At 42.3% G+C, this 14,442-nt stretch overlaps 1 protein-coding gene across 2 annotated transcripts; it reads left to right on the top strand.

The window, feature by feature from the left end:
* Positions 1-862: 862 nt before the first annotated feature.
* Positions 863-12,194, top strand: ptena (phosphatase and tensin homolog A). 2 transcript variants are annotated; one of them, XM_005474212.4, is made up of 10 exons: positions 863-1,669; positions 5,385-5,469; positions 5,596-5,640; positions 5,752-5,795; positions 6,013-6,251; positions 7,197-7,338; positions 9,064-9,132; positions 9,721-9,887; positions 10,642-10,983; positions 11,105-12,194. In XM_005474212.4, the coding sequence occupies exons 1-10, from the start codon at positions 1,591-1,593 to the stop codon at positions 11,285-11,287; spliced, it is 1,395 nt and encodes a 464-aa protein (XP_005474269.1). In that variant the 5' UTR covers positions 863-1,590; the 3' UTR covers positions 11,288-12,194. The 2 variants fall into 2 exon arrangements, with proteins under 2 accessions (XP_005474269.1, XP_005474270.1); XM_005474213.4 differs by lacking the exon at positions 9,064-9,132.
* Positions 12,195-14,442: the final 2,248 nt, after the last annotated feature.

Here is a 14,442-nt window from a genome sequence, read left to right as displayed (position 1 = left end):
ACCAAAGGATCCATTTAACTGTCTCTAAAGCTTTCATGAAATTTAAAACACAGTGAGGTAAGGTGGCTTCTGTTGGTATGAATGAAATACATCAAATATTGAGCTGCTGTTTTTGTTGTTCATTAGTCTGATTGTATTTTCACACACACACACACAAACACACACACACACACACACAAACATGATCGTTTCAGCTCTAACTCTAAATACAGTGAATAACTACTGTATATGACATTGTGAAGGATGCACCCTAAATTTAACTGTGAATTTAACTCCACAGTTTGCGCACACCTGTGATTATTATGTCCGCAATTTTATCATGCAGATTTAATCCTGTTCATTTATTTATTTATTTATTTATGGTGGTGTTCATCATGTAGACAAAGTGTATGATCATGCAATTAACCTGGGTATAAATTACTTGCTTTGAGAAGACTGAAAAAACAAACGAACCAAGGGAGATATTGTCAACACATAAGCATTTCCTCTGTAAAAGCAAATGCAGTGCAAACTCGTGGTCGGCAGTTTGCACTGATATACTTGCCATACCCGAAATGACAGTTTAAACCGCGAAAAGTGACATTATGTTGGAAACTTCCCTAATTACATCACACGTGATCACTGACAGAAGGGAGCGTCGTAAGCGAACACATTTTATCCTTCCGCCACAAGCACGAAATAATTCTATTATCACGCTTTTCGGGGTCAGAACGATTACTCGTGTAGGCATTTTGCTTTTCAGCGCGTATTCTTAATTAGTAAAAGCATATTAGAGACGTGTGCGTTTGTCAGGTTTCATTAAGCTGTGGGACTATAACGATGAAGGCGGCGTGATACGTACTCTAAAATCCCAGCCTGCTCTACCTTCTTTTTTTCCTTCTGTGGAGGCCATGATGGGAGCCTGAGAGTTCAGCTGGAGCTAGAGGAGCGAGAAAAGAAGATGATTTCCCGGGACGGAACTGTCAAATCAGCCTGTACACATTTCTGAACTTTGTATAGTCTCTATACATCGAAGGTGGAGCCTGTCACTTTTTTTCAGATGTGTTCCTGGCAATCAGTCGATGACAATGTTGAATCGTTAGGGGGCTTTTGGATCGAAAAAGGAGGTAGCATTAGCTATTGTTGCTAGCTAGCTGTGCTAGCTAGCTAGTTAGCTAGCGAGCTAGCTACGTCTTAGTGACTGGATACGGGTTTAGAGAACCGGTGAGTTCTCTGTCTTCTTGCTGTCAATCGCGGCAGCTGCCATTGAGCCTTCAGCTTGGACCTTTCACGGCATTCTGAAGTATTTTCCTCTGAGGACACCTGCATGTATTTTATCCGGGGGTGTTTGCAAAACGAATTGCAGGATTGGGAAAGTCGGGCCTCCGCGGAGGAGCAGAGCAAGGCCCGTCTTTATGATCCAGAGGAAGCCTTTCTAATCCTACCGACAGCCACCGCTACTGCTGGCTAGCACTTCTCTGTCAGGACCTGGAAAATTCAGCCGTGAGCCACCGAGAGCAGACCCAGTGACTGCGACGTAAACGGCCAAACCGCCAATACTAGATAAACTTTTCACCAGTTACCCCATATAGACTCCTGTCACCTGCTACAATGTCGTCGATTATAAAAGAAATGGTCAGTCGGAACAAAAGGAGATACCAAGAGGATGGTTTCGACCTGGACTTAACATGTATCCTTCTTAATTTGTAAAGCCTTCGGGCCACTGGTCACTAACATGTTCTAGCTGCACTGGTTAAGAGCACTGGAACCAGTCCGGTGGAGTAACGTGAGGTAGATTGCTCCCCTGCTACTTATCGTAGCTAGCTGCTAGTTGGTCCGACAGCGCAGCTTTGCTGTCACCCAGCATGTTTGAAAGATGGTGGATCTGTCAAAGCGGCACGTATGAATACCACACTAACATCACAGCTGGAAACCTCTGTTAAGCTGGACATTGGTCTCTGTGTTTAAATGTGACAGGGCATTTAGCCTGGGTGAACCTGGATGAAGGTTGTGAAATTGTTAGTCATTTGGCCATATTAAGCATTTTAAATCTGTGCCTCTCGTAAGCATATATGACGCTCTTAGGATTTATTTAGGGTATGTTTGGCTTTCATTTACATCTGGATTTGTTTAATTTTCTGGTGGGTTTCTTGTTTGTTTTGACACAATCGAGCAAATGGCTTGCCCCTCTCACCTGTGTTTCTTGATGGATTTAATGTTCACTGATGGATATAAACGTTTAAAAACTCCTTTCCCTTTTGTTAAGATGGCTATTAAAATATTTAAAGAAATTAAATTTCAGTCTTCACAGCAGGACTGACACTGACAATAGCTGACCTGGTTCACTGGTGCAGTATTCCCGCTTCTAAAGTTGGTACTTTTACTTATTTGGCTTGTGATAAGCTAGAATAGCAACTGAAGTGGTTGACTTTGGGCAGCAAAATGTAATTTGCTACAGTGCTTAAAGTTGGTTAATGGTAAAAGTTTCAATTAATATGCCTTTATGTGTTGAGATCGCCTCTGTGAGTCCCAGAGTTTGGCATTTTTGGTTTTATGGCGGAATTAAGTTGTCAGATGATATTCTATTGTTAATATATATATATATATATATATATATATATATATATATACATATATATATAACTAAAAACAATACAAAGCCAGCTTCTCAAATGTGAAAACTTGGTGTAATCAGTTTACTGTAAGAGGAAATTAAGACGTTTGAAAATCCCACCTGGGCTCTGGGACTTTTTCCACATTATTATTGGGCTAAATGGGTGGTGTGTGTGTGCGTCGTGGAGGTGTGTGTGTGTGGGGGGTTAGTAATCTAGAATCTGAAATGGCAGATTAATCAATAATGGAAGTTCCAACCCTATCTGGTTCCTTAAAGTATACAAAGAGTTGAGCGGGCTCGAGTGTTTATGTACAGAATTTAATTTTGTTATTGTTAGCAACTTGAAAACCTTGCTGTGTGGCGTGTTTTTTGTTCTTTCTTTTCTGAAAGTGCAGATGTAAAGCTGAGTGCTAGTTACCTTGACTTGACACTATAGATAGAAACATAGTGAAGTGATTTCAGGCAGAGCTGTCAGCTATGATGTATGTGTGACTGCAGATGCTGATGAAAGGCGTGCCTCACAGTATTTGATCTGATGTTTCTCGCCTGCTTTTATAATGTGGTAAATCGAATGTCATGTCTTGTCAGTGGCAGGACTCTTGTGGTGTGCCTCTACAGCTTTGTGCAGGTGTGAATGGGGTACACCACTCAAAAGTGGAATCTTTCTTTGGTCTGAAGCCACCTCTTGTTTGGATGTGGGCCCTTTCGAATTATCCCTTTTATCATGTTTGGCACTATGTCTAAAAACAATATGGGCTCTCTGCAGTTATGTAATGCAGTATCACAGTTCTGGGAATTGCCCTTAAAATAGAGTTGCCAGTGATCTTGTATCATCATTGCTGTCTGAGTGCTTTCTCCCTCTCTTACCCTCTCAACCCACCACCTCTCCTCTCCTTTTGCTCTTTTTCTTTACTACTCCCACTCCTAATTCTCCCTCCCTCTGCTTGCCCCTTTTCCTCTGCTCTCCTCCTTTCCTGTCCTCCCCACCTTAGCTCCTGCTGGGTCCCACTCTCCCTGTCTCCCCCCCTCTCTCGTTCTCAGTTGTGGATTTGGCATATGCATAGAGCTGAGGCAGGGCTGGCTTTTAAGAAAAGGCGTGTCTAAAGCATCAGATTTTTTTTTTTTTTCCTCCTACTTGGAGCTTCCTTCAGGGGTCCAACATATGCATCTCTTTCCAGCTGCAGAAACCAAGACCCCCATGCTCTGGGCTGAAGTTCTCCCTGAAGGTTTGTAAAGATCACTTAAAGTCTGACTGGACCCACTTTGCCTGTAGATCCACGGGTTAGAGTAGCCTGTTATAAAGCACTAAAAACCTGTTTTTATCTCCTAATTAGGTTTTTGAGCCCTTAATCGACAGGTTTATTATAGTACAGGATATACAGCTAGGCGGCTGTGCTGAGTTTCAAGGAAGTAGCTTGGCTGTATGCAAATAACCTCAAAGATTTGCTATAGGGCTGGCTTGAATTTATGTACGAGGCCTGTGTTGTGCATAGCCTGGTTGCATGGGGTGGCGTGAAGGCACTTACTGAAATCCTCTGATGGGGTTTTGCTGAAAATTTCCCCAAAAATGGCTGAAACAGCATTAATGTCTGCCGTAGTACAGTTGACCTGGGTTTGTGGAAAACCTTTTTTTTGTACTTGTAGGTCTGCTGATTGAACAATGAGCTGTGTATGCGCACACTGAATCAAAAGAGTTGACCTTGTGGGCTTTTTGCATCCACAGGTACTTGTATGTGCACTGCACACACCAGGAAAGTTGAGGGCTGCATAGAGGCTGCCGGCTGCGCTTTCTCGCCAGAGCTGTCAGATGCGTGTGTCAAATTATTCTGACCAGTTAAAAAGTGATTTGACTCTGAGGGGGGAAAAAACAGTCTGCACAGAATGAAACGCATCCAATTAGAAATATTCAGCCTTTCTATTTTTGACGTTGTGGCACAGGAAGTGTAAGAAAAGGTTGCCCTTTAGTCAGTGGTTAAAGTGTGAAATCCCACAGCTTAGACTGACGAGCAGACTTCAGTTACAGGTAGGCGTTGGAGCCGAGCCTTCAAGACATGCATGCCAACCAAATTATTCTTTTTCAGTGCAATGTGACACTGATGTGCGCCTTTAAGAGTGAATGTATGTCACCATATAATTGGCCATGACATTTTCCCTCACCGTTCTTGCGGAAATATGGAGCCATTTGAAACGCAAACACCACCTTTTTCTGCACCTGCAAATTCGCAGCTCGGCGCACAAAGCATTTTTGTTTTTTGAGTTAACTTTTTTTTTTTTTTTCCCCCCCTTCCCTACATGTGTGACTTCATGTTGCCTGCTTGCAATCTTGCAGATATTCAAATGTCTCTGGCTGAATTCAGACTAGATAAGCCGAACATTTGCGATCATCCCAATATAACTTTAGGTTCTAAAAATACACGCAGGTCAGGGAGCAGAGACTCTACTCATGCACCCACATGTGGGCCTGGCTGAAGCAGGAGCGCTGTTACTCCTGCCGTCACTGCTTGCTTCTCACTGTCAAGGCCATCTGTCACAACATGCACGCACATACTGACCAGCACCCCTCCCGTATTCTCCTGTCTATCCATAACTACAATCACACTCTTATAATGGCATGGACTAAAACTTTTCTCAACCCTTTCACTCATCTCTGCATTCTTGAAGTTGTGCTGTAATGGCAAATTCTTTTAAGCAGTCCTTTCCTTTAAAAGCTTTAGTTCTGATGCTGGGAGCCTTGGTAGTAGCTCCCTCTTGATTTCCTGCAGATTGTACATTTCCTTGACTGCTTGAACAGATATTTACCCAAATATCATTGCAATGGGCTTTCCAGCAGAGAGACTTGAAGGCGTGTACAGAAACAATATAGATGATGTAGTACGGTAAGTGTGATCTTGGTAAAGGGTAATATCACAAACATGCAGTTTATTCTGCAGTACATGAGTTTATTTGTTTTGCTCTGGCACTTTGATCTCACATCGATCTAATGATGATTTTTCTGCGGACAGGTTTTTGGATTCAAAGCATAAAAACCACTACAAAATCTACAACCTGTAAGTTTCTACATTTTGTTTGCATCTGAGCTCATCTTTGTTTACTTACCAGCTTCCTCTTGTGTGATTGCTAACTGGAGTTTTCTGGGGGGGATTTTCTTGACATTTCAGCTGTGCAGAAAGACACTACGATACTGCCAAATTTAACTGCAGAGGTAGGCTGCTTCACGTTTTCTATAAATGCTGTCTTTAAGAAATAAAAGCCCACCTGAAGGCCTGATGATGCACAAGGTCGTCAGATCTCTCAAAATACTCAGCATCTTCCTGCCCACCTTGTCTCTGCTGACCTGTTTGCACTGTCCTCCACCCCCCCACCCCCCCTCCTCTCTCTCATCACAACTTTGCGTGGGCTTGCATCCTGTCACACCTCAGTTGCACAGTACCCCTTCGAAGACCATAACCCTCCTCAGCTGGAGCTAATTAAGCCGTTTTGTGAAGACCTGGACCAGTGGCTCAGTGAGGATGACAATCACGTGGCGGCCATCCACTGTAAGGCCGGGAAGGGCCGCACCGGAGTCATGATCTGCGCGTATCTCCTCCATCGTGGGAAATTCCAGGAGGCCCAAGAAGCACTTGACTTTTATGGGGAGGTCAGGACAAGGGACAAGAAGGTGAGATCACGAAACAAATGCTTTGGATTCAGAAGGCTTTTATTACTTTTTAGAGCAGTTGCATCAAGCAGGGCAGTGACTGATGAGCCACATCCTGCTTAATTGGTTTCAAATTGAAAGTAAATTTTATGTTCAAGCTAAGAAAAAGAGAGAGAGAGCATGCAAGATGACTGAGTTGATTTTCACTAATAATTATCAAGGTTGCAAAGATTTGAACACACATAGAAAACAGAAGCATAATTTCAGGCACCAGTGCTCTGTTTTAAGAAGTAATACATATTAAATGGATAAACTCGAAGGTGATCTCATGTTGCATCCTGCGTCCCTCATCTGCGTCGAAACCACAGATGTCAAATTCATTTTGCATTGTGGGCCACATGCAGATACGGCCCACTTTGATCTTAAGTGTGCCGAACCAATGAAACTCCCTTTTCTGTCAGTCTAAAAAAGTTTCACTACACAATTAATCCCTGAGATATTTTAACATAAGTAATAGTAGTGTAGTTTCATCAACACATGTCAGTTTTACTACATGATTAAAAAATGCTGCTTTGCGCTTAAAATGTAAGAAATGTGTAAAATTACAGAAAAAGACTGTCCTGTAATCATAAAATGAAAAATATTTATTTTCTTTCTTTTTTCTTTTTGCTGTAATCCCACTTTAAAATCATACATTTCTATAGTAGATAGTGACTAATCGGGAACTTTCTGTTATTCGTTTATCTGTTACTTATTTACACTGGTTTAGTATGACTGGTTATGGGGGAAAAGCCATAAAACTTATAAAATAATAAAATACACTTAAAAGTCTCAAATTCATGTCATCCTTTCCATTTTTTTTAAAACCGTCCAGTGGGCCAGAGTGGACTCTTTTCCGCGCCAATTCCGGCCCCTGGGCTTCATGTTTGGCACCCCTGGTTTAAACATTGTTGCTTTTGTTTGCAGGGAGTAACGATCCCGAGCCAGCGCCGCTACGTCTACTACTACAGCTACCTACTGAAGCACCAGCTGGAGTACAAGCCTGTGGCATTGCTCTTCCATAAAATGGTGTTTGAGACTCTCCCTATGTTCAGCGGGGGCACCTGCAGTGAGTCACGCTCATGTTCAACTTCAACTCCAATCTAGGGCGTAGGCATGCATACCGCTGTTCAGACAGAGCGAGGGCCTTGCATGTGTGGTGCACCGTGGGGCTAACCCACACTGCAGCGTAGCACCGTAGAGCATTGCAGGTCATCTGTGGTGGAGCCAAGTCGTCCTCTGCTGTTTCTGTTTTATTTATTTTTTAATAGCCTTGTTGAGTACAGCTGAATTTCATGCTGTATTTAACTAACAAGGGCAGCTTTGTATCAATCAAGTCTTCTTGTTGCTGCTCACAGAAAAGCCCGGTGAACCAGATCCCCACTGGTTGTCTTAACAAAAATTTCAGATTTTTTTTTCATAGAAGCCTTTTAAGATTTTTATTAGCTCCGAAAGCTGCAAAGTCGAGCCATTAATTTTAATGTTTTTTTGGCTCCTCTCGAGGGAGGGACTTTTATAGGAGTCAGATTCTGTGTGGTTTCATTTTCTATGCTCGCTATCGAGAAGAATTACAGCATGCCCTCGTATAGAGGAGGGTGCATCCTATAGTAGTAGCTACATAAGCACAGGTTTTACATGTTTCTCTAAGGCTGAACCAGGAAGTAACTTAAAGTCGAGAGGAATTTCGATGGCGGTAATTTTAGCAAACAATAGCGCAGCACTCGGTAAGTCACTGACGGTAACAGCCACTCAGTTATAAGTATTTACATATCACTGCATGTTTGCTCGGAGTTTAATTGATATGACGGCTGTAAAATGATGTCTGCAAACATTTGCACTTGTTCTCCCCTGTTGGCGTAGTGACAAATGCAAGCAGTCCAACCCGTTTGATTTTTTTTATTTTTTTTTAAAAACAGCCATCAAAACCAAATGCTTACTGCAGTGCTAACTTTAGTGATTTCCCCAAATTTCTAAGCAAATAATGTCACTCTTCTCAATTTAATTTCGTTCCCTGTGTTTCATCTTTCATGTCCACATCAATGCAGAATGTTTAGCTGCATGTAGAAAACCTTTTTTAGTGTTTAAATAGTGCTCTGTTTTAGCCTGAGGAGGGGGTTAAAAAAAGTGAAATAATTCTGCTTATCTGCTCAAATGCATCTGAGTCATACGATGTTGTGCTCTCCTCGTATCTGAATTTGTCCATTTTTAGCTGTCGGTCAGAAAAAGCAACCTCTGCTTCCTTCATGTCGGTGACTTCTTTACCCTTACACGTGACTGTGCTGCACACCCCTGACTGTATCGATCCTTCTTTTTTTTTTCCTGCTAACCCTCTGCTTAAAAAGGCCCTATTCTGAGTTTGACGTCTTCATATACATGCATCGCTTTTTTTCTGTTTTGCAGTTTGTTTTTCTAGCTTTCCTAGTTCTTAGCTCACTGCAGTGATAAAATAGAAACTAGTTTAATTGCTAGAAACTGCTCAATGTCAAACACTTCTCTCTTTATTGCCACCAAAGAAAACTGACGCATTTTGGTCGTTTGATTTTCAGCAATTTCAAAGTTCCCCCTTTGTTTCTTCCCCTTTGTGTTTCTCATGTGCACACTAGGTGCCTTGTCAAACGTTTTTGTAAGATGCACAACTCTGCTTTGAAGCCACGGATTGAATGTTGTTATTAAGAAAAGCTATGTAGATGTAAATATTTGTGTAGAGCACTTGTGTTTTGTACCTGCTGTGCTGTCAAGCCCCTGACAGGCCAGCCAGGCCCTGTTTGTGATAATCTCCTTCTTTCTCTCTAAGGGGACAGTACCATTAAAAACAGGAGCGAGCCGACCCCTCAGGGCTTCAAGAAAGGGAATTGGCATTGGGGTAAATGAGCCTTTCATCCATTATTATTTTTTCACTCATTTGTTTTTATATGGCCCCAGAGATCCAGCTGGCAGGAGCAGTCTGAGGTAGACATGTTGCTTAGCAGGAAAGGAAAAGCTTAGGGGCACATGAAGTCACCTCCAGCACCACCCTCCACCCTGACAGGAAAAAGAAAGGGTTAAAATTCTTCTAAATGCAACGTGTTGCGCTGGTCCAAGACCAAACCAATGACTGTCTATCAGAATAGGGTCCTGTGTCTCTGGTTCTGGGTCTATTTGGGTGTTACATTTTGTGGCCTGTTAACTTTCCCTTTCTCCTCCTTAATTTTAATATAATGTTTTATCACTTTTTTTTTTTTGCACTTACTCAGTGGGTGGGAGGTGGTGGTGTGCTGTACAGTTTTCTTTTGTCAAACTCATGTAATAACACTGGTATCCTGTCTCACCCTCCTGATTTACTCCCTCCTCCACTGTCGCTCACTCCTCTTATTGTGCTTTCTGTCTCTTCTCTCCCACTCCCCCCTTTCCCCTCTCACAAATCTCACCCATCATGCTCCTCACCCCTGTACAACGTCAACACTTTTTCCAGATCCCCAGTTTGTGGTGTACCAGCTGAAAGTGAAGATTCACACGTCGAACCCCGCTCACACACGGCGCGAGGACAAGCATATGTTTTTTGAATTTCCCCAGCCGCTCCCAGTCTGCGGAGACATCAAAGTGGAGTTCTTCCATAAACAAAATAAGATGTTGAAGAAGGTTAGTTGTCTGTGTTTGGGAAATTTCATTGCGGCTTCATTTGCTCAGTCTAATTTAGGAGCTTATTTCAGCCGCTGCATGCCATAAAGTGACTAGGTCACAGAACGATAAGACGACTAAGCATTTTCACACTTAGCAGGGTGCCAGCAATTACGGTTTTATTGCCACAGTTCTCACGAATAAACCAAAAATCAAAAATGTGGTATTTTTAATATCGTGGGTCTCTGTGCTGCAGGCCAGTTTTGTCCCAAAAACTATTAAAAACAGATCAATTAGGCACACCATTGGCATGTTCCTTCAGGACCACAAGCAGGGCAACTGCAGTTTATTTTGAGGTAAATCCCTCATTCGCTGTCCTGCTGCCATAAATACTGAAATTTATATTAACCCACAGCTGAAAATAGACCCCAAGAAATTCACTGTTTACTCCTGTTTGAGTAGTGTTTGCTAAAAACTACACTGTTAAATGCTCGCTAATTTCCTAAAATGGCTGGGTGCAGTTTTTAACAAACGCTTCTGAAACAGGAGTAGAATAGTGCATTGGTAGAAAGAAATGTACAGGGTGCACAGAGGTTGGAAAATGCTTAAACTGACTAGTGCAAGGCTGGCTTTACTCTGAATTTGTTGACAGTAAAAAATGGCCCATCAGCCATAGCTAGAACGACTGATTTTGGAAAGAAACCTGATCAAAAACCTGTAAAGTTACCTTTCGATACTTCATTCACTCAATCTGTTGTAACCTCTGCCCCTCCAGGACAAAATGTTTCATTTTTGGGTGAACACTTTCTTCATCCCTGGACCAGAGGAGAGTGGGGACAAGATGGAGAACGGGGCAGTGAACAGTTTAGAGAGCCAGCAGGGGCCACCAGGGCAGGGTCTTCCGGGACAGGGACCTGGACCAGGCCGACCGGGACAGGGCCAACTGCAAAGTGCCGAGTGCAAGGACAACTGGAGAGAAAACTACAGGGAGGAGAAGAAGGAAAGCAGCAAAGAAAGCGACAGGGACAAGGACTATCTCATCCTGACACTTAATAAGAACGACTTGGACAAGGCCAACAAAGACAAAGCTAACCGCTACTTCTCACCAAACTTCAAAGTAAGTGCCGTAATCTTTCTGGTGTTGAATAACCGTATATCTGCTGTCAGTTCACTTTGCATTTTTAACTGAAAAGAGCAGTGACGAGACTTGTTTGTGATCATCTCGTCTTGGTTTCCAGGTGAAGTTGTACTTTACGAAAACCGTGGAGGAGCCGAACTCCGAGGCTAGTACTTCAACATCAGTCACCCCCGACGTTAGCGACAATGAGCCAGACCATTATCGATACTCTGACACCACTGACTCAGATCCGGAAAATGAACCTTTTGATGAAGAGCAGCACACGCAAATCACAAAAGTGTGAACTCTTTTTAAACAGGAAAAAGGAAGAAATTATACAGCAGAAAAAAAGGAGAAAACTTGAATATAAACTCAAAAGAAGAACCTTTGTCCCTTCCCTCCCCCAGACGGCAATAGAATATCATCATGTCAAATGCCAATTTTAGGGAAAAAAAAAGATGAAATATCCTGACCAATATATTGTTTTGTTTTTTCTTTTTTTTTTTTCCTCTTTGGCACGGCCATGAACCATGTGCGAGGTATTGACACTGTTGCCCCATGGGAAAAGGTGCTGTAGCTATAAAACTGTGTTTATATATATATACATACATATATGTATATACATATATACATGCATATATAACAAACTTTTTTTGTGTCAAAGACAATGGAAAGAGTACCACAATCAGGAGATGGGAGTTGAAGTGTGGGAGAAGCTAGAATGATATACGAGGACTATGCTGCTCTTCTCCTGTCTAAACCAAGGCCAGTGCTGCAGTCACTTTGTTTCACTCCCTCTCTTCTCCTCATCTTTTACTCTCCCCCACCCTCCATCCTCTCCTCCTTCCTATATTCCTTTACTGTGAATGCTTCTTGTGCTCTTTGCAGGCTGTCTCACGTGACTTTTGGCCTTTGTGCAGTGCAAACTGCATGCGGGCAGTGGGTTGGGGGTGGGCGGGGGTTATAAAGAGGCTGTGATGATGTCTAAAGCATTGCCATTCCTGTTCCCACTGTGTATATGTTAAATTATGCAGAACAAGGCATCCCATGTAATTGTTAATGTTTTTTTTATCCTAAGATAATAAAAATATAATACACAAAACAGCAGGGAGACAAGTGTTTGCAATAATGTTGACACTACATTTCAAGGACAATGGTGAATTTGCATGTATTAGAATTGGCGTCCATCCCTAATAAATGTATGCAATGTTGTCTTTTTTTTTTTTTTTTTTTTTGATAATGAAAGCAGCTTTGACATGCATCTTCTGCGTGGGGTTCCCCGCTGCTTTGAGTCATGCTCACAAAATTACATCACAGCTTTATGTAATAGAGCTGCTGTTTTCCGTTAATGAAAATCATGCAGAATGAAATGAATTTTTGAAGTGCGCAGTTGTCATCAGGCATCGCGGCTATTGCGGTCTTTTAACTTGACACCGCTGCTGTCAAATGAAGTCGTAATTTTAAGTGACGGCACCCAGACCCTGTAATCTAAATTTTTAACATGTGTGAGACGGTACTTTTGTCCAGAGCGCTGTCCCTGGTGAGAGGGGGGAGGAAAAAAAATGCTGTAAAGCAGGTTGTCGTTGGAGCTGTGTTAACAGTAACTTCCTGCTTTAAAGGTCAGTGCTGCAAATAGCGAGTGGGACCTGAGTTAGGGAAGTGATGGAAGGATTGTTGTTAGAAGTTCAACTGAGGGCGAAGAGCCCACTTTAAACAAATAACACTGAGTGGAACCAGGGAGCTGCAAGCATCTAATAGCAGTGTAGTGAGAGAAGCAGAAATTGGTTGATTATATTTGGAAACATGGCTGCCGATTGGAGTTTGCAACCTCGCTTTTGTGGTTTTTGTTACATTCCTGCCAAGCACCAGTAGATTTTTCTGAGAAGCAAACTGACCTCTGAACCCTAATAAAAACATTAACATTTATGAGCCAAAGCAGCCCAACTTCATACCAGAGTATCAGCACTGCATGTGGAGTGGCTTCTGCTGGTTAATAAAGGCGTTCTCCATATGAAATGAGCAGAGGAAGGAAAGGCTGCCAGCCCAGGAGGGAGGAGTGCGAGGCCTCTGGTAGACGAGCCTGCTCTGCTTGCAGCCTTGTGTGGTTCCCCAAATGAAAGGGTAACAGGATTAACAAGCATGTTGCTGTGATAGCAGTGCAGAAAGTGGCAAGACCCTGGCTAAAGCTTGGCCCAAAGTCTCCTGATAATAAAATAAAGTATGAATTAAACATATATATTTTAAAAATTGTTCCACCCCCAGGGGCTGGCAGTCACATAATCCCCTTCTGCTCTATTAAGACTCGGTCCCCGGCTCTTTCGTTTTGATAGAGACATCAAAGCCAACCAGCGCAGCGTCAAATGAGACAGGCAGCAGTCGCAGGGGCACAACTGTAATTGGCTGAGCCGAGAAGGAGGGAGAGACTGTGGTAGATTAATAATGAATGTGCTGTGCTGGGCTGTGAGACCAGAGAGAGATGCCTCAGCTCTCCACAGGCAGACAAGACTGAAGCGAACCAAGAGCCGTGACTTCAGCCGAGCTTGAGAGTCCAGCTCTTTGCTTCTGATTGCTACTCTCATCACTTAAACACTCCAGAAACTGCACCTGGAATATGAATCGAAATGTATTGCCTCATTTGAATGTCTTGAGGGCTGGCTCCTCAGAAAAAATGTTTGATTTCCCCCGCATTACCATCTCTCAAGAGGTGAGGCACCAATGGAGAAGCAGGAGATTTGGAGGAATGTTTGCTTTGTATAATGTGAATGTGAATTTTCCTTCCAACAAGTGGATTAAACAGTACATTATACATCCAGCAGAACAAAGATGGAAGATGATACAGCGTTTGCAGATATGTGGAAAAACGGCCAAGCCATGGCCAGGAGGTGATGGTTTGTTACAGTTAGAATCAGCTGGTAAAGACTCCCACAGTTGGATAACTAGCCGTATTGATGGATGTGTTTATGCTTATCCTGAACCTCAGACTAATTAAGAATAATTAAGAGATCTGTACACCTTGGTGCTAATTTTTCCAGGTGGTCACTTCCAGTATTGCAATGAAAATAGAAATCCCAGCTGCCCAAAAAATATTCGTCTCACATACCAGAGAAAAACTAATTTTAATCTATAGAAGTACAATCTCTTTAGCACTTAGATAAAAGGTGTGTGTGTGTGTGTGTGTCAAGGGCGTAGATTTGGTTTTGGCATTGGTGGGGACGGGTGTTTCAACCACCGAACCCTGCCCTGTTTCTTTTTTTTTCCTTTTCGTCTTTGTTTCTTGATTAAAAAAAAGGAGAAATATACTTGCCTACATATGCTATTCTACATGCTATTAGACCATTTAAAATTACAATTCATAGTTTTATATGTGAATTATATAATGTTAAATTACTACTAAACAAATGACTGACTAAGTATTTTAGACTTTAGTTTACTTTGATTTTATTCCACATCAATCAGGTA

The sequence above is a fragment of the Oreochromis niloticus genome, linkage group LG13, assembly GCF_001858045.2.
Source record: "Oreochromis niloticus isolate F11D_XX linkage group LG13, O_niloticus_UMD_NMBU, whole genome shotgun sequence".
NCBI classification, from domain to species: Eukaryota; Metazoa; Chordata; class Actinopteri; order Cichliformes; family Cichlidae; genus Oreochromis; species Oreochromis niloticus.
Note: the sequence above shows the minus strand (reverse complement) of the source record. Positions and strands in the feature narration are given on the sequence as shown.

Excerpts from the sequence above, each read along its gene's own strand:
- ptena (XM_005474212.4), top strand. The coding sequence starts at position 1,591 with ATGTCGTCGATTATAAAAGAAATGGTCAGTCGGAACAAAAGGAGATAC. Across the intron at positions 1,670-5,384 it reads TTTCGACCTGGACTTAACAT|ATATTTACCCAAATATCATT; the intron begins GTATCCTTCTTA and ends CTGCTTGAACAG. Across the intron at positions 5,470-5,595 it reads AATATAGATGATGTAGTACG|GTTTTTGGATTCAAAGCATA; the intron begins GTAAGTGTGATC and ends TTCTGCGGACAG.